At 39.4% G+C, this 25,394-nt stretch overlaps 1 protein-coding gene across 3 annotated transcripts in view; it reads right to left on the bottom strand.

Annotated features, from left to right (window-relative positions):
* Window positions 1–503: 503 nt before the first annotated feature.
* Window positions 504–25,394, bottom strand: part of PTPN11 (protein tyrosine phosphatase non-receptor type 11) — a 49,453-nt gene continuing 24,562 nt past the window's right edge. For 2 of the 3 annotated variants that reach the window (XM_063454216.1, XM_063454217.1), the window contains exons 5-16: window positions 25,063–25,179; window positions 24,846–24,959; window positions 22,689–22,785; window positions 20,065–20,144; window positions 19,614–19,802; window positions 19,370–19,501; window positions 18,860–19,014; window positions 18,156–18,223; window positions 10,246–10,397; window positions 4,674–4,798; window positions 4,045–4,143; window positions 504–2,351 (exon numbers count right to left, since the gene is read on the bottom strand). In XM_063454216.1, the coding sequence (XP_063310286.1) occupies window positions 4,077–4,143; window positions 4,674–4,798; window positions 10,246–10,397; window positions 18,156–18,223; window positions 18,860–19,014; window positions 19,370–19,501; window positions 19,614–19,802; window positions 20,065–20,144; window positions 22,689–22,785; window positions 24,846–24,959; window positions 25,063–25,179 (1,296 nt within the window). In that variant the 3' untranslated portion in view covers window positions 504–2,351; window positions 4,045–4,076. The remainder of the gene's footprint in view (window positions 2,352–4,044; window positions 4,144–4,673; window positions 4,799–10,245; window positions 10,398–18,155; window positions 18,224–18,859; window positions 19,015–19,369; window positions 19,502–19,613; window positions 19,803–20,064; window positions 20,145–22,688; window positions 22,786–24,845; window positions 24,960–25,062; window positions 25,180–25,394) is intronic. The other variant, XM_063454218.1, reaches the window with a different exon arrangement.

Genomic DNA, 25,394 nt, shown 5'->3' on the forward strand with positions numbered 1-25,394 from the left:
CATTTGAGTGTAGGTCTATTATAGCTGGAGGTCTACCTTTTTGCAACCTTTGCATTAGAACATTTGAATTTGAAATATGGTACAAAGGAAGCAGAACAAAAATAGGAAATAGTGGGAAAAACCCCTTTATATAAGATGAATGACATGACATTTTATCGATAGGCATAATACCAGTTGCACTTAAAGGGAATTCGCCAAGCTATAAAAAAAAAAAAATGTCCATTAACTGTATCATGGAAAAATCCTTACAATGGCATCTCCCTGGGATGGTGTAAGTTATGTTGGCTGTAGTGTGTATTTTGTTTCTAAAACAACCATCGGTTGATACATATGGTCACTTGGTCACTTTTACCGATAGCCTTTTGCCACTCCCACGAAATTACAAAGAACCACAACATGTCTTTACTGGTAATACAATAGCAGTGGGCAAGAAGCACAGGATAATACTGGATTATGTCTTCAGTCACAAACCCAATGCAGAAAGGAATTGCACAAAATCCAGATAGATGGAATACAGGTTTTAAATTGTGGTGAATTTTAAACAGAACTCCATGGTTTTACAGTCAATCAGCACGGAAATGCACTTAATCACTATTACCAACAGCATTAATGAAAGAGAAGCATTACTCTTTGAGTGTTCCTTTTGTTATGCTAATTTCCCTTTTAATAAGCCTGCTCATTAACATTCATTTGACATGTTTATGGCTTAAATACTATGTTTTGCTTGGTAAAACTGCATGATTAATGATCCTGAATAACATTGTATAAAGTATACAGAATACTAGTTGAGCTTGTGTAATTAAGATCAGAAAATTTCAACTGTAAAAAAAAAAAAGGGACATTCACACTTTTAATTTACGACATTAGTGACACTGTGCAAAGGGGCGAGTCTCATATTTCACGTCATAACGGTAAAATCCTTGTGTATTTTCAGCTGGGCTCTACAGAAAGAAAACTCAGGGGAAAGTGTCTAACACTCTGAATTTTGTCTCTTGGTATGGGAGCTGCAAACATCAGAAATCTATACAGCAGAATACGGAGGCAGAGCGGTTAAGAGAAGCAGCAACATGAAGAGTACAGAGTTAAATGGAATAAAAGGAGGATAAAGTATAATAAAAGCACCTGTAAAATAGTGTAACAGAATTAGTGTAAAGAAGCACTGCTGCACAGACAGCAATCATTGTAAAGGGCCCAGAGTACAATCGGCTTTGAAGAAGCCTCATAAAATGAAGTGTGTACAAGCTGCAGGTAGGTTGCAATTGTAAAGGCACTTTAAGGAAAAAGTTAATGAAAGTCCTGCCATGAAAAAGGTACAGAACAGGTGCCTTTCAAGAAACACCACTTACTACCAAAGAACATGGCCTAGTGCAATGAGAACCGAGTACTGTATTTCAAGGTGAAACACAGATGTAAGTAGCGGCGGATATAAGGCATTCCGCTTTCTCATTAAAACCGATCAAAGTGACTCCACCTGTCCTAGCAAACGGAGAAGTGTTATACATTTCGGAATCACATATGAATTTAATGACTTGTGAGCTCTTGCAGAGCAGAATGGGTTAAAATACTGAACCATTTGTAAAGTGCATCTGAATGCTTTCTGCTTCCCTGCACTTCATGATCAGACTCAACATGCTGCAATCAATACATTATCTGGGGATCAACAGCAGTGACGTCTTGTAGAAGTTTTAGAATTGGCACTAAGCTTAGAGATTCTGTCCATACAATTTTTCCTAGCTAGCTTCCTGCTCAAGTAAATAAGATCACTGTTATGGCAAAAGAAAAAGGAAAAAAAAAAAAAAAAAAGAGCACCTTTTAGTACAAGTAATTTGCTAAAAGTGGAGATATCTCCACAATAGTTCATTATACAATGGAAAGAAAGAGGCGTTTGGATTAAAAACTGGAAAATGTTATAGTCATATTGTTGGGCACAGTCCATGTGGTTCAGAAAGAACAAAGAAATTCCCATAGTTATCTGTGCATTCATGTTAATACCTTATAATTCCAATCAGCTAGGTTTACCCAGAGGGTTCACAATACCTTAAGAACAGGGAGCTCTCTAAAGAGAAGGATAAGAGGATACATCTGTCAGAGTAACAGTCTGCATGAAGGGTTCTATAAAATAAGGGTCTACATTGTAGAGATGAAAATGCCTTGTTGTGAAGAATGAACAAGTCCGAATTAGGCAATGCAAAAAAGGACATAAAAGATTTTCAGATGGTCTAGATGTATACTCTGTTCGCGGTTTAGGAACATGACACCATATGTTTAAAGGGGCAGAGCCTCTAAATCTCAGATGGCACATTTCCCATCGCTGTTCTTCACATTCTCTCGCCTGTTATCAGAATTCAAATCTAAAAGAAGAAACAAAGTAAATTATAAGTAAATTAGGACCATATCAAAACTTTAAATAGATGACTCCCGCACCCAAGCATGGATCTACAAACAAATGCCTCAATTTAATAAACTTTCCAAATGATTTAATGTTGTTAGAAAAATGATTTATCTACAAAAATAACTATTAAACTATATGGGAATTGTAGATAAATCACTTACAAACCAGCATTGAATTATTTGGAAAGCTTATTAAATTGAGGACCATGTCCTGTATATTTATGTAAATGAGCAACGGAACACTCCTGTGCTATTCAACCCACCTCCCCACAGTTTCTTCAAAACACTCTTAATTAGTATTGGTAAAAGTGTGTCTCTCACTCCTGAACTGCAATAATCCCCCTTGTTTGTTTATTTTCATCTCTTTCTCTACCAAAGCATTTTATTATTCCCTCCTTGTAACGCACCATAGTCAACGTAGGCTTTATGGGAGTCAGACAAAAGAGAGAAATGAAGAGGCTGAATCAAGCACTGCTTACAATATCCGTGCAATAGGGTGGTCTCAAAACAATACAAACTAATATTTCAGCACGCATTGAATTAACAGCCTCCCCCTGCACTAATCCCACTTCAGAAAATCAGGACATGAATAAAGTACGACTGAAAACGGTTCAGGAAGGTTAACTAGACCCTGCAACATGACAAAACAAAAAGGAAAATCAAACACAATAAAGCAAACAAACAAAATCTGAGCCAAAAAAAAAATGAAAATTATTTACTAAGCCAAAAATAAAAAAAATGATTTAAAAATTGAAATGAGTGAGCATGAGGTGAACTGTTCATCAACACTGTAGGCTGCATGGCATACTGCTGTCCAAACAGTGACTGAGTGCAGTACTCATGGCTACCGGGAAGTTATACCTTGAAAAGGGGATGTGTCGTTAAGGGAGCTTGGTTATGAAAAATAGGAATATGAATAATTTCTTCAACTGAAGTTCAACAGAAAAATACAGATACCAACAAGGGACATAATAATCTGAAGAATTACGATATATGTACAGAAGCAGATAGATATATATATATATATATATATATATATTTATAGCTCTTGGCACTATGCTAAACTAAATTAGCTCATGTATTTAAATTAGACTGGGTCGAAAGCCTACTAAAGTAAAGAGCAGAAGGTTCTCCACATTTTTAACTCTTGGGGTCCCTATGTACAATCCCTAGATATACACCACCAATATCATAATCATAAAAAATAAAAATAAAAACTTCAGTGCACTGACTGTTATTCTTTACAAATACTTCACTTTAACCCCTTAAGGACACATGACATGTCATGATTCACTTTTATTCCAGAAGTTTAGTCCTTAAGGGGTTAAAAGAACACTATACCATTAGGTATACAAACATGTATAGACTACCCATCCTATTTTGCTTTCCGTTCCCCCTTGTGAGGGTTTAAAAGATGAGTTTTTCATACCTTCACTCCTTACCATGCTGGTCTCCACCGCCGCTGCTCCACCTCTCTGGTAGTACCATCTTCCCTTTTATTTTAAAAAGCAATTTTGTGCCCCCTAGTTCTTTAATCTTTAAAATGAATTATGCCATCCTGTTTTGGGACTTTTTTGTTTAATATGCATCATCCCAATACGATGTAAATAAACACACACACAGCATACTGAATATGTATTTTAAATGCATTACCAGTCTTTGCAATCAATGCTTTGTGCTTCAATTCATCTGAAGCTTTTTGCCTGCATCAGCCCCACGTTTTCATATACTCTGCCAGCATCTTCTCTCATTCTGTAACAGAACAGAAGAATTAAAAATGCTATATACAGAAAGCTGAAAAATATTGACACACCATACAAGTTTACTATCCCACACAAGGGTAAAACATATGCTTCAAAAAAGACACGCTACGCTGATTAAAATGGTTTATTGATGCACAAAGATTTGAATTAGCGAAAGTCTCCTTGCATAAAGTCTCTTTGCAAGAAGCTGTACATGCAGCTTCAGTAACAACAGCAATTATTTTGCCAGTGCTAGTCAGGAAATTCTAATTTTATTTGAATAATAAGGCAAACCTACTGCTTACACTGTTACCAAACTTGCACGAGCTGAATGTGCTGGGTTTTACTCTGGTCCATATGTGAACCTATCCAGAAGGTAAATATGTGAACAATAATAAAGAGAAAGTTACAAATGGCAAACCTGATGTCATTATTCTGAGTTACCAGCTAGTTATAGGAATCCCAGCCATTTCCCAAAATATACATAAACAGATAATAACATAAGCATGATTTCAAAGTTACAAACACAGTTTCACTTACTCAGTAAGGGTGGGTGTTGGTAAAGGCGTGGGTGTACAAGGCGGCAAAGGGCTCTGGTCCCCGGCTGTCTGCTCAGAGAGGGAGTATTTGATGTTTGTATATTCATGTCCTTTTCGCTTACTTTTCTGAAAATTGTAGAGGAAAGTTCAGTCAATCAGTGTTCATAGACTATAACATTGACCAGCATACATTATTAAATCACATAGCTGTAATATAATCACTCTGTGATAAAGAGAAACCCATTCAAACTAGTATTAGTATGAAATCCTGCCTATAGTGCTTTTCTGCTAATAGAACATAAATTAATATTGCCATTTATGGTGTCTTGACAGCCCAGCATATTGTTTTTGTCGAACAATAGCTACTCATGTGTTCCTTGAGGACCACTATTTACAAAATAAAACCATGCTGGGCATCAACTCCCCTCTAATCTATACGGCAGTAAAACATTTTAGGCATAACCACCTTCAAAAGACAGTCCAACTTTCACTTGTTCTACATTCTCTGTAGCAAAAGTGGCAGATTATAACTCAACCCTGTATTAAGAAGGCATTTCTCACAGAGATACTTAAAAAAGGGTTTATTAACTTGCAGCAAAACAAAAGATTCCCCTTGTACACATTTTGTATTTCCCCAATATACTTTGTATGTAGCAAGCTCAATCCAACAGGGTGAATATGTACCAAAAGCCAACCACCTGGTCTTGTCACAATACTGTTAAATAAACTGATTCAACTGGGATTTACCTGTGAAGTCTTATTTATTGAATAAGTCACCAAGTATAAATCCCAGAAGCATTGATTTGTTCGGATATGGATTAAAAGGAGTTTGATTCAGACAAACCGGTTACTAGCCTAGCAGTTGTAGTGTTGAGATGCAAAACATCTTTGAGGTTCTTTTTATTGCGGGACAACATTACTCCCATATGCCTCACTGATGTAAGTATTCAAGAAATACAAGAAAGATATCTTATATAAAATGTTCAATGTTAACACTGCCTAGATGTTTAAAAGACTTTTCACATAAGTTCTTCACACTACATCCAGATATTGGATCTGCATATTTCACCATTAGGAGACAGCATGCGTAACCTAGAGAAAATCAAGTATCGGACTGAATGGACTGACAACAGAAGAGGTCATGTCAATTCCATGACTTCGTGGGAGGCAGAGAGAGAAGCAGCCTCGCCACTGTAAAAAGGCAAGTAAATAATTTTTAATCGGACACCAATATATCTAGGGACAGGGACACCAAAGCGTTGGGAATAAAGGTTTGTAATTCTAACGCTTTAGTATTTGCTTAATAAATCCACGCTGTTTCTCTCAGTTTAAAACATGCCTAGACAAATCTAGACTGCATTTCCATGGATTAAATCTCTGAATGCCAGTAGGGAACATATATTGCCAATAGATCTCATGCCAGTAGAAGGATATATTATATAAAATATATTATTTATATAAATCTGTAGTGATAATTTTCCATTAAAGTTCTTACACCTGCTGAGAATATTTTTGTAAAGCCATCATCTTCAGCAGTGCCTTGTGTATGGTAATAATTGAATAGATGTCATGCTTTATAATTTGCATAGAATGTTCTGCCCACCAGCCTGCTGACAGGATTGCTGCAAGGTGTCCTAGTATTCCCACTGCTGACCTGATCTGATGACAAATTGATGTTAGAAGTGGTTTTATTTCTCATTGAGCAACTTTGTCTGTTCACAAATTAACAGACCTTCATGGATGCTGAATTTAGCGTCATTCGTAGGAACTTGATTTATTTTGTTGCTATGATATGTGACATTTCACAGTCGGGCCCTATTCTTTTTTTTTTTTTTTTTTTTTAATTCTTTATTTATGCGTGCTTGGTTTAGCAAGTTAACAGAATCACACGGTAACAATGGTATGACAATTTGAGCGGAACAATGAAATGGTGTTAACATATATGACAAGGTAGAAAGCACATTTTTATAATGCAAGCAAGTTGGATGACATACCCGGGGTCTACAAGGTTGTGACAGGCATGGTGACATGTACGTTAATCCCCTGGTGTACTACAAGTGTGAGATTGTGAAGATGCTCCCTAGTTCGGGCTCTTGTGTGTCGGTGTGTGTGGGAGCAGGTGTATATGTGTTGCAGGTGGGTTCAGATGTGTGGGTTCGGATGCCTGTATGTACTCGCCTGTGGAGCTCTGTGTGGTTCCATGCTAGTTGGGCTGACATATGTTGGGTGCTCCGGTAGGCGTCGTACCCTGTGTTCGGGCCCTATTCTTGTTTATAAATAGAAACAATGAATGTGACGGCAGATAAAAACCCATTCGGCCCATCTAGTCTGCCCATTTTTTTTAAATACTTTCATTAGTCCCTGGCCTTATCTTATAGCTAGGATAGATAGCCTTATGCCTATCCCACGCATGCTTAAACTCCTTTACTGTGTTAACCTCTACCACTTTAGCTGGAAGACTATTCCATGCATCCACTACCCTCTCAGTAAAGAAATACTTCCTGATATTATTTTTAAACCTTTGCCCCTCTAATTTAAAGGACCACTCTAGGCACCCAGACCACTTCAGCTTAATGAAGTGGTCTGGGTGCCAGGTCCTTCTAGGGTTAACCCATTTTTTCATAAACATAGCAGTTTCAGAGAAACTGCTATGTTTATGAATGGGTTAAGCCTTCCCCCTATGTCCTCTAGTGGCTGTCTCATTGACAGCCGCTAGAGGCGCTTGCGTGCTTCTCACTGTGATTTTCACAGTGAGAGCACGCCAGCGTCCATAGGAAAGCATTGTGAATGCTTTCCTATGTGACCGGCTGAATGCGCGCGCAGCTCTTGCCGCGCGTGCGCATTCAGCCGACGGGGAGGAGAGGAGGAGGATCGGAGGAGGAGAGCTCCCCGCCCAGCGCTGGAAAAAGGTAAGTTTTTACCCCTTTCCCATTTCCAGAGCCGGGCGGGAGGGGGTCCCTGAGGGTGGGGGCACCCTCAGGGCACTCTAGTGCCAGGAAAACGAGTATGCTTTCCTGGCACTAGAGTGGTCCTTTAAGACACTGTCCTCTTGTTGTGATAGCTTTTCTTCTTTTAAATATAGTCTCCTCCTTTACTGTGTTGATTCCCTTTATGTATTTAAATGTTTCTATCATATCCCCCTTGTCTCGTCTTTCCTCCAAGCTATACATGTAAAGATCCTTTAACCTTTCCTTGTAAGATTTATCCTGCAATCCATGAACCAGTTTAGTAGTCCTTCTCTGAAATCTCTCTAAAGTATCAATATCCTTCTGGACATACGGTCTCCAGTACTGTGTGCAATACTCCAAGTGAGGTCTCACCAGTGTTATGTACAATGGCATGAGCACTTCCCTCTTTCTACTGCTAATACCTCTCCCTATACAACCAATCATTCTGCTAGCATTTCCTACTGCTCTATTACATTGTCTGCCTACCTTTAAGTCATCAGAAATAATCACCCCTAAATCACCCCATTTCCTCAGATGTTGAGGTTAGGACTCTATCAAATATTCTGTACTCTGCCCTTGGGTTTTTACGTCCAATATGCATTATCTTGCACTTATCCACATTAAATGTCAGTTGCCACAACTCTGACCATTTTTCTAGTTTACCTAAATCATTTGCCATGTGGCTTATCCCTCCTGGAACATCAACCCTGTCACATATCTTAGTATCATCAGCAAAAAGACATACCTTACCATCAAGACCTTCTGCAATATCACTAATAAAAATATTAAAGTGAATGGGTCCAAGTACAGATCCCTGAGATACCCAACTGGTGACAAGACCATGCTTCGAATATACTCCATTGAATACAACGCTCTGTTGCCAGTCACTCAGCCACTGCCTTACCCATTCAACAATATTGAAATCCAAACTTAAAGATTTGCAGCTTATTGATAAGCCTTCTACGTGTCAAAAGCCTTACTGAAATCTAGGTAAGCAATGTCTGCTGCACCACCCTGATCTATTATTTTAGTTACCCAATCAAAAAAATCAATAAGATTAGTTTGGCATGATCTCCCTGAAGTAAACCCATGCTGTCTCAGATCTTGAAATCCATGTGATTTTAGATGTTCAACAATCCTATTCTTTAACATGGTTTCCATTACTTTCCCCATTACCGAAGTAAGGATTACTGGCCTATAGCTGCCAGACTCCTCCCTACTACCTTTCTTGTGAATGGGCACAGCATTTGCTAACTTCCAATCTTCTGGGACTACTCCTGTTAAAGATTGGTTAAATAAATCTGTTAATGGTTTTGCTAGTACACCACAAAGCTCTTTTAATAACTTTGGGTGTATTCCATCAGGTCCCATTGACTTATTTGTCTTTATTATTGACAGTCGAATATACAGATATTACATAGTCCTGTCAGGATTTAACCATCAGCACTTTAAGTAAGCAGTTATCTAGGTAAATATCTTCGCTACACATATGGCACGAAATGACTGCTAACATTTTGGTGTAAACAATATTTTTTGACAATGGCCATTAAAGCAAGATCTTGATTTAGACATACACTTTCTACTTTGAAATGCCAGGTGAGCTTATGTTCTATGCTCCTCTGTCACAGACAGGTAAGCAATATGGAGATCAGAACCAAAATCTGAATAACGAATAACGTCTGAAACCTTTTTATATATGAAAAATGAAAGTCATAGTCCAAAATATATACTACTCCAGTACATTTAAACAGATAAACTAAGCTCCAAAACAAATTGAGCTTAATGAAGTAATTTTGGTTTATTGATCACAATCCTGCACAATCTCTCTGCTTAATTTTTTCATTTTAGGAGTTAAATTACTTTGTTTATGCAGCCCTAACCACATGTTCCCCTGGCTGCAGCCTCTATAAAAATGTTTAGCTTTTAATCAGAGCACAGTGTGTTTACTTTAGAAGTTATTAACACCTGCTCTGTTAAGTGAACTTTAATCACACACAGGACACTGCTGCAGGCAACAAACCAGGAGATAAGACACAGTGTGTAGTCACATCCAGGGGAGGTATGGCTAGGGATAAATAATCAAAAGTGATTTGAGACTCCATGAGTATGATACTTCATTAAGCTAAAGTAATTTTGTGCTTTGAGTGCCCCTTAAAAACTTACATGGTTGTAAAAAGTTTTAATTTCTTTTTGATGGAACAGTGAAATTAGTTTATCAATACAACATACTGCAATTTTGATAACATTTTTGTTACTCCAAGAATCCATTAATTGGTTGCAGCATTAAGACGTTAAAAAGGGACAATCTTCCTTATAATAGTAATCTTTTACTTCTACTATCACAAACATTTAATTCAATAAATATAAATTCCAGTGCTAACCATTTTTTCCTTGTGCAATACCATGACACCAACTTTAAGGCTAAAACAATCTTACAATCATCACTAGATTGGATTCTGTATGCGCTACATGTATTCCTTTGCTTTCTTTCTGAAATGTAGTTGGTTTTTTTTTCACAGTACCTCACAACCTGCTCTATATATGTGTACTGCATTAAACCTGCACATTTTCCAACATGAATATCAATTAATTCCAATAGAAATCCATCAGAATAAAAGAACGTACCTGCTCTTCTTCAATTCTGCGTTGCAAAGTTTCTATGTAATGCTGTACTGCCATGTATATAAATCTGTATTGTGCTTCTGTCTGGACCATTCCTGACCTCTGAGATCTTACCATCTGAATTGTCTTAGGAACATCTATGTCACAATCCACACCTAATTGAAGAAAAAAAAAATACAATTCAATAAAATAGCAAGCATATGTCAATGTGAAGCTAGTGTTCAATGTAAAATGCAGAGGTTTGTTTAATCAGTAAACTCCCATATTTAGATACCTTGAATTTCTCGATGGTCAGAATACACCAGAAGTGCTATCTGCTGCAAACTAGATCCTTTGGTAAATTCAGTAATCACAGAACAGCTTAGTTATTCCCCAGTTTGATTCAGTAACTTCAACAATGTCTCTACTCAATTAAGGGAAGTTCACTGCACCCTAACTCTATCAGCAAAGCTTCCTTCTGTGGAAAGGGCTATTGTAAAAATGATAGTTGTGGGGGGCGGAGCCAAGCCACTGAACCGAGCGGCCGCATGTTACTGAAGCTCCGAACCGACGAACGCCTTAATAGCCGTAAAATTGGGATTCCACCACCCCAAACCGCCGGAGAATCACTCCAAGCCCTGACCCACAAGTCATGGGGAAGAAAAACAAAAATCCGAAAAACCGCATATGGGCATGAATATCGGCGACCTGTGGCGCCAGGCCCGGAGTGGAGCGGGGCCCAAGATGGCCGACTGCTCAGACGCAGACACAGAAATATCGGAGGATTACTGCATGGGACTATCAGAGGGGAATACAGCGGAGCCGCAAACCACCATACCCTCCAGCTCTCCACCGGACTCTGCCCCGGTAACGACGGCTATAATGAGAGGGCTCCTTGCAGAACTCAGACGGAACCTACAGGCCGATATGGCCCAAATCCGACAAGAGGTTCGAGGCCTAACGAACCGCATGGAGGTCCTAGAAAGCGATACCCGCAAAAACACCCACCAAACAACGCAACTCCAGAAGGCTGTAATGGATCTACAGGCACACCAAGCCAAAACGGATCAGAAGATGGCGGTGGCAGAGGACCAAAGGCGCAGCCTAAACCTCAAGATAAGAGGTATACCGGAAGAGACTCCGGAGACGGAGACACCACACCTACTGCGGCGCCTCCTCGCAGCACTACTGCCACCCAGGCAGGCAAAACAGGTGGGCCTTGAGAGGGTGTTCCGTCTGCAAAAATCGACGAAAGCACAGAGCTCAGCACCACGAGACCTCCTGGTGAAATTCCAGAGCAGCAAAGTTAGATCAGCGGTTTTGGGAGCTGTCCGGAACCACTCACCCTACGCCTTTGAAGGTATGCAGCTATCGTTCTACACAGACTTATCAGGATACACCATGGCTTGGAGAAGATCGCTACAGGCCTTCACAACCCTGCTCCGAGACAAAGGCATCCTGTACCGGTGGAGATTACAACACACTTTAGAGGTCCAACATGGCACCACAACACACCCTATGCGGGACTTGAAGTAAGGGAGAGACTTGTTGCCAGCCTTGGGACTGTCTAGGGATGCTCTGAAATCAGCCACACTGCTCACCGCGGTCCCGGAAGCCCACACCTGGAATCTGGACACAGTACTCCCTTTTGTGTCCCGGGAAACGAGGCCAGATGCCTATGTGGCGGTGACCACCTGATTAGCCACGGACACCCGGCTGAGACCAGCTGTTACCAACCCACTAGGACTGGTGACCACTCCAACAGCTAACGTTTAAATGCACTAATCAACCGTTCATATGTTACTTTATGTTATATATTCGGTTTTGTTTTTTCTCTATTTTCGCCTCTTTACTCTATTGTTATTTTAAATTCTATGCAAGGCCTATCTCATCGGACAGGCCTAGGAGTAACATTTATGTAGACGGGAAAGGAACGAGCGACCATGACCAATGACCACACCCCCTTTTCCCCGTGTACCTACAGATAATCTCCTGGTTTCCCATAAACTGACATTGGACACACAACTCTGGCACAACGTTCTGGCACAGGTCGGGACTGGAGGTGCCGCGCTCCCCTCGGGAGCTTGGGGGGCTGACTGGAGATGAGACATCCTCCCCTAGAGGCCGACAACACTGTATACTAACCGACACCATTTAACCCCCACGGCTGTGTTCCCTGATGAGAATCTCTGAAAAGGCCCTACTTTCATATTTAATGCACATACTCCTATCCGCAGGTTAACCCAATATACGCACAGCGCACGCCCAGTGCCCCAAATTAACACAGACTGAATGAAGACAAACCCCTCCCCCCCCCACCCAGAAGGGCACTTCACTACACGCATGTAGACCGCTAGTCTTCTTACACCCCTACTGGACGTAAACCATTTGTGACCCATGAGAGCACCACGATTACTTAAACTGTGCTATAGAACTTCAGATCACCTTGCTTTCTCCATACACCCACAATGAGAGATCTACCAATGACACTGTCTGCCAATGCTTCTTCTCTCCGCACAAAACCATAAAGAGTTTATACTACTAGTTAAAGGGAAACTCCAGTGCCAGGAAAACAATCCGTTTTCCTGGCACTGGAGGGTCCCTCTCCCTCCCACCCCCCAATCCCCAGTTGCTGAAGGGGTGAAAACCCCTTCAGTGACTTACCAGGGGCAGCGACAGGTCCCACGTCGCTGCTTCCTCCTCCCCCGCCGCTCCTCCTTCTGCATACGTCGGCCGGTGGGCGAGACTGATCTCGCCCGCCGGCCGAGGAGACCTAATGCGCATGCGCGGCAATGCCGCGCATGCGCATTAGCGCACCCCATAGGAAAGCATTGAAAATGAATTTCAATGCTTCCCTATGGGGAATAGAGCGACGCTGGAGGTCCTCATACAGCGTGAGGACGTCCAGCGACGCTCTAGCACAGAAAACCTGTGCTATGAAGCAGGAAGTGTCCTCTAGTGGCTGTCTAATAGACAGCCACTAGGGGAGGACTTAACCCTGCAAGGTAATTATTGCAGTTTAAAAAAAACTGCAATAATTACACTTGCAGGGTTAAGGGTAGTGGGAGTTGCCACCCAGACCACTCCAATGAGCCGAAGTGGTCTGGATGCCTGGAGTGTCCCTTTAACGCCAAGTGGAAGACTAGGCAGAAATATCAGTCTGACAGTTGTTAATAGAACCTTCACTTCTCTGTAAAAATAAAAATGTGCAATCCACTCAATGCCCAATATGATCCACAGATGTTACCTGAATGCGTGCTATTGTGGCACATTGTTTATACTTGTTAATTTTCTGCACAACTAAAATAAATAAAAAAAATAAAAAAAAAAATGATAGTTGTATAAACAATTTGATGTATATAATCAATCTGGTTGACTTATTAAACTGCAAACATGAATGTTCAAACCTAATAGTGCCGTTTAATCACTGTCAAACTTAAACTATACAAAAGAAAAGCAAAACAACAAATGCAAGCAGCTTTAATACTCTTCTGTAGCAAGAAAAGTTAGCTAGTCAAATTTATAAAAGATCAGTATTCATATACATGGCACATACTAATTCTGCATGGCACACACTAAATTCTGCAAGTTTCAGACATGTATGTGATTGCCATTTTATGCCATTTTTATTTTAATAGCTAATTTAAAGATGGCCGCCTGCTAGTCAAGCAGAGTTACGAATTGCCGCAAAATTAAATCCAAATGGTAAAAAAAAAAAATAGGATGAAATAGCAAACATGAAAAAGATTTTTGCAATTTTAGACTAAATTGTACCACTGGGATTTCAGTTTGCTTAGTTTGTAGTAAATAATCTTGTATAAGTAAATTCTCATCAGTCTGAAACACATCCTTGAAAGTGTGTTTAAAAAAATTGTGTTCCAGGCACTCGAGGATCAGATAAACAGCAGGTGCAACGTTTCAATTCCCAAGTGTTCTTTCACAAGAGCTTGAAAAAGGCCTACTGGAGAATGAAACATTGCACTGTTTATCTGATCCTTGAGTGCCTGGAACAAAATTTTGTTCGACTATCACAGATGGGGTAGCCAACCCCAGGTCTGGTTGCACCAGGATTTTGATAAGAGTGTGGAAGTGGGTTAGGACATAGACCTGCCATCTCTTCTACCTGCACAAAGTCAGTGCAGCCTCCTGACCTGTGAATGCCAATGACAAGTGAATTCTCAATATTGTATATTATCTGCACAATACAAAAGTAATGGCAGGAATGCACAATTCCTATGTTGTTTTCATACTCGGTGTGCATCAAAAGGCAGTTAAATAGACACAAGAGTAATGCAACTCTCAGCACTCCAGTGCTATAGTTCATGTAGCCTATGCATTTCTTTAGAGCCCAATTTCTAGTTTAAGATCATTATCTTCACTTTACTTGATGTTTTGACATCTAGCTCCCAGCTTCCTGACCTGTGGCTCTCCTGCCTTAACTACTCTTTTAATGTTGCTTGCCTTGATGTATCCATTACTTCACCATGCTTTTTACTGTCTTAACTAGTCAGTGCAGTCCCTCTGTGGCTTTTCAAAATCTAGAATGTCTACACCCAATTTCAGCCTAATTACTATTAGTGTATTTCTCCTAGTTCCTGCAATAATTATGGACTGGTCGGTCCTTCACATGTGTTTTTAGAATCATGTTTCTGTATAATTAAAGATGAACTTTAATAAAATATGTCTAAGCATCATGAAGGACTGCATTAATAAATAAATACTCCAATAGAATGCATGCATCTGGAGAACCATTTTAATTTTCTTTGCCTTGACAGGAAACTTGCACTGTATTTTTTTAAACGGATAGGAAGGCAGGTAACCTTGATGGGATGGCAGTTCTGGACCCCAACAATGAGATCTGGAATTAATTACAAAACCCTGCTGACATACAGTTGTATTAGATTAAATGACACATCATTAAGGTATGCTATTACATGAAACCTATAGTTTATAAACAGAGGATACCCTTAAAATTAGAAATTATAAAAACTATCAAGTGTATAGTGATCACTAACTCTTTAGTTTAGTTGTATTCCCTATCCAAGAGATAAGACTTCAGGGAGGGTGTAAAGTGCCCTCAAAATGCAGAATAAAGAAAAATAACAATAAAATGAAGGAGTAAAAAAGCAAACTCAAAATCTTGGTAAAATAACATTTAACTAACATGTCCATGGGGGGGCGGAGCCTGACATCCAGACTGAGCAGTCGTGCTGTACTTCAGCTCCTGCTCCAATCGACATTTTCGGGGGGCAATTCCCCCAAAAAACGGCACGATCGCCCACTGGAGCAGAGTTACAATGACGGGGATACCCGGGGGAACCACCAGACACCAAAACGAAGCTTGTAACCCCCCGGGGACCCGACAGCATGCCCTGAGGCCTGCCGGAGATGGGGCAGCGGGGAGACGGCCGCTCCCTGCGCTGACTGACCTGGCCATGGATTCCTTGGGGTCACCATCTCCTACCCCCCCCCCTCTGGACCGACGGGGGTCATCTCGGTCCACAACAAATAACAAGAGGGGCAGCCACAGGCAGATCACTCAGCTTGCTCTGCCCCAACACATTGGCAGCAGAGCACGTGGAGCACCCAAAATGGCGGCAGCAGATACACCTTGCAAGCCACACAGCGCGCCCGCAACAGAGCCGGAGACCCAAGATGCGACTCTGCAACGTATTGCGGCTGCCTTCACCCTGTTCTGGCGCAATCTGTACAAGCGATTGCACACACCCCAGCAAACCCTGCCGGGATCGAGTAAGCCGCGACATCCTCATGGGGAAACAAGCAAAGCTCCACGCTACATGCAGGCAGGGTGCAGGAGAGGAGGCGAGAGCAGAGAGAAGGAGCGCTCCGCACCGGGCGGGACTACAGCCTTCAAGCCACTAACCCGACAACGGCCGCGCAGGCAGGGAACACGCCGCCGGAGGCGAAGTCGCAATGGCAACACCGGTAATCCATGGCCTCGCAGCAGAGGGCCCCGCAGAATGGACTCACTAAATTGGACATGCCTACTTCCCACGCTGATTGCCCGCCCGTGGTGGGGGTCCCCAAGGGTATTGCTTCCCTGCATCAGCCGCACACACGGAGCAACATAACCTACCAACTACCATCACCACCGCTGACAGGGATCGGCTGATCAGGAGGCAGGACTTTCGATCTGACCCTGGTGATACCTGCATGACCATAGAGTACTTATCACATTGCTTGCTATAACGTTTTAATAACAGTCTATTTCATATGTCATAACAATTGATTGCTTATATATGTTATATATTTGAAACTGCCTAACGTACAACATGATACACAGATTTTCTTCTTTGACACGGGTGGTTGCTCACGGCCGCTGAGGCAGGGCAAGCCTTGATGTTACTATTTTTACTCATACAAAAGCTGACAATAACGTGATTAACCTCACACTATCAAGCATTGACTGTGCCCACTTGTTTTAATCTTGTTTTAGCCTGTAGCTACAATCGTTGACCACTAGCTACTATTAACCTAACACACACCCAAAGAACAGCGAGGAGTTATACCCATGTACCAAAGAATTAGTTAACGAGACAACTGTTTAGACATATGGTGTATAGCCGACGCATTACCAGCACTAAAGTGATGTAACCAACTCTGACCTAGTGCTAATCAAAGCATGCTTATTGCCTACTTTTAACGTTGTATGCCAGAATCGTTAATGCCTAATCACAATGCTTTAGATTATTTTCCTAATATATACTGTAAGCCAATACTGTTAAGTTGTTAGAGGCATAGCCACGCATAGAACTAGCCTAAATTTAACACATAGCTACCTATGCGAGCAACAGTTTATACGAGTTATCATTGTTATTATAAAATGTGCTTGTTCATCTTGCGCCCCGCATGTTGAGCGTGGGAACAGCTGGAGGATTGCTATTGGGGCACCTCCGACTTGCCTGTTATATATATATGCACAACAAAAATAAAGAATTTTAAAAAAATAAAAAAAAATAAAAAAATAAAAAAAACTAACATGTCCATGTCTCAAGGCAAGGCAAAAAACTGGCAGATGAAATAAAAATAATGAATTCATTTTTAAGACATTGTGGCTGGCTGCCATTGAAGATAAAGTCCTTAAAGCATGAATTTACTACATATCTCTCTATTTTCTATCAAATTAAATCTGGCTATTTTAATGTTGCTATTATTCAGAACACAAAGGACACAGCTATGGAATTCACAGTGTATTTAACAATGAATGGGTATGCTGCACAGTTCTGATATATAGTTATACTAACTGTTATATATAGGTTAAAGGTGCGTGCATGTGAATTCATCCACACAAATATCAGTGTGTAGTGTGTGTATGTGTATATATATATATATATACACACACACACACACTACACATAACTTAAAAATAAAAATGACGCTACATTATTTAAAAAAAAAAAAAAGTTAAATAAAAATAATTATATATAGAACACTTGGAACAGAGTGATGGTAAGAAAAATAGACAGAACTGCCTGAGAATATATTAATGTGGCAATGAAATGGCAACATGATGTGACCTATCAACTTTGCCAAGCTGGTACTATGTATATCTGCTGAAAGAAACACTCAGCAAAGTGCTCTCAGCCTGCAGCAAGAATTTCCACAATATATGGTAATAGAAAATGTCACATAATTCAGGGTTGTTGCAGTATTGCTGTATACCTATTACAAACAACGTGTAAGAAATTTAGACTAGCATACCGTCATTACATAAGACGCATTATTTCAATCGGTTTGTATGCCATACAATGACTCAAATGCTTGCAAACTAAAAAGATGCTGAGAGTGATTTATAGCCCTTGAAAAACTGCATCATCCCTTCAATCAATGAATATGAGAAATGAACCATGTCAACTACAGCGATGCATAATGTGTTTCAGCTTCACTACTCAAATCTCCAGATTTCTACTCACCTTTTTCTCTGATGACATCAATAAGAATATCAATGACAATAAAAGTGCCTGTCCGCCCGATCCCTGCACTGTTAATAAAGATGATGAAATCACAGTGAGCAACAGAGAGGTCAATGTCAAACAACAAATTACATTTCACTGCTGTATATCAATAAAATCCTCCACAAACACATAAGTTATATTGAAATGGTCTTCTGGTTCTAAGGACTACAGTTTGCGAAAGAGCAAAAACAGTCACATTTATACAGGGAATCATATATAAAAAAAGGTGTTTGTTTTTTTTGCATTATTTACACCTCTACAACAATCAGTAGTTAAAAACTACATGAGATGAAACGAGGGGAGGACAATTTTTTTTTGTGTGTGTATTGTATTCACTAACATTAAATATGCAGTAAATCCTTGCTTTTATTTTACTTTTTTTTATCTGTGAAGCAAATATGGATTTCTTGCTAAAACACTAGTTCTCAAACGAAAAGGTCCAGGTAACATGGTGTAGACCTGTGCAAGAGAGCGTTACATTTCCCTTTTCTCTTAAGGGGAGAGAAGAGAGCAATATGTAATTGACCATCTCCTAGTTAATAAACTGCAAAGCTTTATTTGTTCATATCGCTGTGGAACTTCGTGCACAATCTGTTACCTGTGCTCTACCTCAAATTATATTAATGAGAACAGCTGTCTGCAATTGTAAAGGCAGGCCTTACCTGCAGTGAACTACGACAGGCCCAGGTTCTGCAATATTGTCTTGTTTATGATGGACTTCTTCTAAAAAGTCCAATACACCGCCAGGGTCAGTAGGAACTCCATGATCAGGCCAGGTTTTGAAATGGTATTGCCAAACAGTCCTCTCTGTGTTACCCTTAACAGGACAAGAAAACCATTTTCCTTTTAACATAAATGAAAGCTGACAAATTCAGAGCGGAGTGAAAACATTTCATAAATAAATTCGAAGTACCGGTAAGAAAAAGCACTGTGATACGTAAGTGACCCCTTAAAGTTCTAAAATCAACACCTTCCTGTACAAACAGTTGAATTACACATCAGCGAAAGCAGTCATAAAACAAAAGTTATGCAAAACAATGCTATTGGGGAGTTCTAAAAGTTTAGATATCAGAAAAAAACTTTCCATTAATTTTAGGACAACTGCCCCACAGCAGCTTACCATACTAAACCTTATTGTTCCATGAAAACCCTAATATTAAGACAATACTCACTTGCCCAACTTTTGAAAGTTTAAGTTCTCTCAATATATAATCATGAGCTGGAGTTTCTTTTACATTTCTCACACGCATAACGCCGTATTCCTTTAATGCAAACTCCTCAGGCCAGTACTTCACACATTTACTCTGTGACAATTCAAAATATAAAATAGTTACATTTAAACACTAAACGATGATGTTTATATAGACACACAAATGGTTAGAAAACTAAATCCAGAATATCATCCACTAGACTCACCTTTCCTCTCTCTACCTCTTTTGTAGTCATTACAATGACTCTGGAATTTTCCTGAAACACCATTCTCCAGAAGTCGTTAACTGTATTTTGCAAGCAACCCTGAGTAGCTATATACCGTTTCTTGGGTTTCATGTTGTTGCACTTTGTTTCAAATTCAGGCTGCAATGATGCATTATAGAGAAGTGGATCCTAAATTAACCAACATTTTAAAACTCAATAATCATGTCGGGAAAATACAATTGATCATTTTTACAATACATTTTCTGAATGTCAATGCATACAAGACTGGAGATTAGATAGATAGATTAGATAGATAGATTAGATAGATAGATCAGAGAGACTAGAATAGATGGATTAGACAGATTAGATAGATGGATTATAGATAGATGGATAGATAGATAGATTTCACAAAAACTATTGGATTTTATAAAAATTTCAGGTGTGTTCTCACCATAATTGTATTGGCATTGATGTAATCAGACACCTGTTCATTGGGATCTCCATCATGAAGAACAACCCTTGTGTGATCAACTACAACAAACAAAAAAATAAAATAAATGATTTATGTGTTCATTTTAAATGATGTTTGTTGCTATAATGTGTTAGCATAATGTAGTTGGCGACGGGAGAATTATTCTTTTCTCCCTACATGTGCACAGAGGCAGTCTGGTCTGATGACTCCATACAATGAGTGGACGCTTGAGTTTGTCAGACCGCATTCTGAATGGCAGATAGGAAGGTGTATTGTAATCAGATGCAACAAACAGTAGGGTTTTATACTTAAAAATTCTGTTTTTCATACTGTAAAGGTGAGATAGAAATTGACATCATTCCCTCAATGGAATATGCTGTCGATCAATGGATTTGCATTTCTTTTTATTTTTTTTGTTAGAAAATATTTCATTCTTTTAATATTTATTAGAAAATATTGTTTTTCTTTTTCACAATACAAAAAGACAACATAATCTACATACATACAATGATTAGATATAACATATTGCAATATGTGATAGATAGTATTCCATATACAGACATAGAGACTATGTACATTTTTAGTGTGGACCACCAGTAGTACAACGGACACCAGATGTTGTATTTATGTGAGCTTTTTTTGTTTTTTCTTGTTTCAGCCGATCTAAATCGAGTCAAAGGGTAATTTGCGGACTGAAAGAATATTATGTTGACAGATTTAACTTAGAAGACCAAAGCCAATATATAAATGGAGATTGTAAGTTTGAGTATGATGGCTTATTTCCCTTACCCAAAACCGAACCTTCTCCTGATTGAAAATAAATCCCCTTTGTAGCCAGATTCGTTGTAGCCAGTGTCTTGATAAAACTACTTTTACGGCCATTAAATCCCCTTTGTAGCCAGATTTGTTGTAGCCAGTGTCTTGACAAAACTACTTTTATGGCCATTAACAGTTGTATTATTAGATATCTTTTTGGAAGGAAATCTAGATAGATAAAAATGAAAAAGAGCTGCCATAAAACTGAGATGCAAGTCTTCCTGAACCAAATGGGAAATTTCTTTGGGAGCCCTAATCCATAATGGTCTGATCATTACACAGTCCCACCAAATATGCTTAGAACAACCCACTTCACGATTACACCTCCAGCACAGCTTTGAATTATTAGAATTGATTTCATTAGGAATATTCAGAACCATATATCTTATAGTGAAGTTCAACGATATTTAAACCGTGACATTATTTTTTCGCCTTTTTTTTAAAGCGACGGTTTCAGCACCAAAATAATTTCACTTTGTGATTTTGGGGAATAGATGCTGCCCCTACTGTTTTGCTGTTGTAAACCGTGCCATTTGTGAGACCTAGCACAATTTATACTTTGCAATGCCCATAGATCGGGACTAAAACAGATTCAATAAATGGATTCACTTTACATCTGGCATCTGCATGCAAATGTTGACGCTGAATTCTATGTTTGCATCCTATGCTTCTCTATAAAAAGCACTGGATTTAATACTTCTTATAGAGAAACAATAGACTGGCAGATCGCTGCAACTGACACGCATGTGAGCATGTCTGCAATAATTCTCTATGAGAAGCAGTTTATTGGATACAAGTCATCAATCCTGATGACTTCAGTGAGAGCAGATCAAGCTGCAGTGAGGTGTCTAACCATCCGCTGAATTTCAGGTAATTTCAATAGCAATGCAATGATTTATGGAGGACCAGTAATCGAAAATGAATAAGGAAAACAAGGAACTAACTATGTATGTGTATATGTTCCTTTACCACTGCCACATTGTTTTGTGTGCCCTTGTTAGCAATAGGGAGAAGGAGGACGAACTGAGGGGAGAACTGGCGGGAAAGTATGCTGTGCATGCAGTGGTCAGATGCAAATTTTGCACAGAATTGACATTAGCCAGCCTGGAACGATGGATAATGACACTGCCAGTGGTAGAGATAAACCTAGGCCGCTAAGGAGTAAGTCTCTGTATTGTGCAGCGTTTCACAGTGAAACGCATACCAACTCAAAACACAATAACCACTTCAAATCACTGAAGTGCTTATGGTACTTGAAGTAACCCTTTAAGTTACCAGTGTAAATTGGTAAGTGCATGGCTGTCAGTCTGAGTGACTGCCTTAGCCGCAGCTCACTCTTATCTTTTTTGTATGCTCCTTGCATGGGAACAGATCTTGAGCGAAGAGGTTACAAACTAGTCAGACCTACTCCTTTTCTCACCATGTGACAAACTGTCAATTAGCAACAAACAGTGCAATTTAGACTGGACCCTGTGTATCCTAATAACAGTTCAAAATACAAAGCATATAGAGCATAACCACTGAAACAGCATAAGTGGATCTATGTAGATTCCTAAGGGGATGAAAAAAAAGTATCCCCTTGTCCTGGAGTATGGCCCCAAAGAAACTTGAGGGGGAACCATTGTGTTTGTTGGTAGGAGAACCAGAATTTGTCCTACAGACCTTATAGTATGTGGCGAAATAAGAAGATACCGTTTCATAAAAAGCCTTTTACACGGTGGGCCTTTTAAAAGCACTATAAATTAGTAGTCAGACTGTGGGGCTGTTTACTACCATGTCATACTCACAGGGTAAGATATTCTTGTAACGGTTCTTGTTTTTGTTTTCAGGCCTCTGTCCCTCTTTGCGGCTGTACAGAAGTTTGCACTCCTGCTGTTGCAATGTCTGGAAAATAGTTGCAACACAAACCATCTCACATAAAAAAGGCCTGGGATACATTTATCTTTTGTCAGTTAAAGCAGATGCTGTCCACTTTCTCTCCACCTGTCGCAGAACTAATCCCCAGACTGAGCAATTATCGGTCTGTCAGAGACACAATGAGGTCTGCTGTTAATGTGTTCTTAAAATATACAGCCCTCTTGTAAGTAACACAGCAGTTCCAAATAGGAAACTGTTCAGGGGGGTTGTAAAACGAAATACCCAATTATATATCTAAAGCTTATTCCAGGATCTACTTAGTAACCATGACCAACAAAAAGCAGTGACAATACCAAATGAAAATAGCATTGGAAAAAAAGACATGCTGTTACATGTAATCCATTAATTTCTCAAGGTGCTGTGCCTGTAATCGTCACTCTATAAGCTAGGCATGGTCAAAATTTACCCATAGCTATTTAATAACTACAAGTCCCATGAAGCCTTGAGAGGCTGGGAGGGCATCATGGGTTTTATAGTCCTACAACATTTGGAGAGATTATATTTGGCTACATGGTTCTAAACAAACAGGGATAAAATAAATGTATTCAGTGGCTAACAAATCACATCAAAAATACAAAATCAAGATCAAACATCAGAATATTTTTTATTAGTGTCAAGATTTTATTTTTATTTGTATGTAACACCCACTCCCTTTCACATTATTTAAATAGAGGATGTCTATGCATGTCTTTTACTAACAGAGCAAACTTTATCACTGCATATAAATCAGTGGGGAATTTTTTTTTTTTTTAAGTTAATGCAGTCAGCTTCACCGAAATGCAAACTTTTTCTGGGACACTGAATATATGACAGAAAGAGGTCTGCTTGATATACCTGTTTGCACAAGGGATTATATCTTCCTGTCTGACTCCTATTAAGTGCTGAATGATTGCGTACAGGAATAAAATTAACCTTCAGGATCAATTTGTCAAGGGATTCCATTCCAACATTCAGAAGGAAGCTTTTCATTGTGTGCTACTGGCAATACACTGAACAGGTTTTCATTACTAGACTCATTAATTCTATAGCACAAAAAATGCATTTCTGGGCCCCTCCAGCAAAAAAAAAGGAAAGAGTTTATTTTCTGATTTAATTGCCATGATTTAATTGCCATATAAATGTGTATAGTGTACACAATACTGGCAATAACAACAACAATAATTTTAGGCATCGTGATTTTTGTTCCAAGTGGCTTGCAGTCTAAGAAGCATTACATCCAAAGGTCTGCAGTGAGCAGTTATCTGGGCACTTTTATGGCATCGGTAGTGGAGTTCCTCACTCCTGCACAGTCATTCGTTTTGGCCTTTTCCTTCAGCCGCTGTCATTATGCAGCACTACATTCTGCATCAAGCACTGCAGTGTTAGGCATTATATAGGGAGGGCAGCTCTATCTTGCAGAGAATACTGCAATGCCACAGAGTGTGTAGGAAAAGACAGAAGGGAAATGTGCCATTAAAAGGGAGAGATGCAATAAAATGCTTTAAAGAGAAGCAGCTCATCACTGCTCCTTTGCTTAGATAACAGAATTCATTTATACTCCACCAATGAAAAGCCAAATATGTGCAAGTTGGTCTTTGAGGCAAGGAATGGATTAAAGCAACTCTAAGATGCCAGTATCAGAATATTTAACTAGTGAAGGTATAGAGTGATTTAATTAGTTGTAGTTCTTTAGGGGGGGGGGGGGAGTTGGGGGGTGCTTATTTAGTTTTTTTCTTCAAGAAAAATGTACTGGACATGGATGCTATTACCCAACGCAATCATACTATATTTATTGACCTTCGCAGGTTGAAAGGCTGAAAATAGCTGGGATAAAAACCATCATAAAATCCTAATATTCTGCAAGTAGAGAACTAACTACTGAGTTATTTTGCCGGATAGAGTTTAGCTTGCATGTCCTACAGAAACAGGTTTTAATTTTTTTTGTTACCATATAAATATAAAGTCTGCAACCTCAGAGCTAATCGCAACTCTCAGAGCAGTAAATAGACTGATAAAGGAGAAAAGGGGAGAAAACAATGCAAATGTACCTCAAATTCTTCCCAAAAGCCCTGCTTAAATTTATCTGCAGTCTCTGCTGGCTTGCTCAGTTCCTTTACCCGACTTTCAATTTCTGCAGCGTTGATACGTGTTGTATTCAAGGGCTGCCGTTAAGAAAGAAAGCAACATTAATTGATTATACCTACTTCCCATTGGCAGTGAAACCATCAGATGGCTATAACTATTTTTCTTTCTTCTGTCTCCTACCTGTTTCAGCTGTAATACTGTCCCAAGCGTCTCCACCATAGGGTTTTTCTTATAATGTTCCACAAGATCTGTCAGAGAGTCAAACTTCTCTCCCCCACCAACATCATATTTCAGATCCTGGAAAATGAGAAAAAAGTTATGTTCCATGTAAACATGCAATTTAAAGTGATTACTGATAGAAAAATAAAGTTTAAAAAAGACAGCACATAGACGAAAGATAAAATAGCATGCACTTTAAAAGATCCATGTCATTTTATTTTGACACTGCATGTCATTGGAAAATGGAAAATTATGTCAATTGAAAGCTCATTAAAATTCAGCCACACACTTGT

The sequence above is a fragment of the Pelobates fuscus genome, chromosome 5 (genome assembly GCF_036172605.1).
Source record: "Pelobates fuscus isolate aPelFus1 chromosome 5, aPelFus1.pri, whole genome shotgun sequence".
NCBI classification, from domain to species: domain Eukaryota; kingdom Metazoa; phylum Chordata; class Amphibia; order Anura; family Pelobatidae; genus Pelobates; species Pelobates fuscus.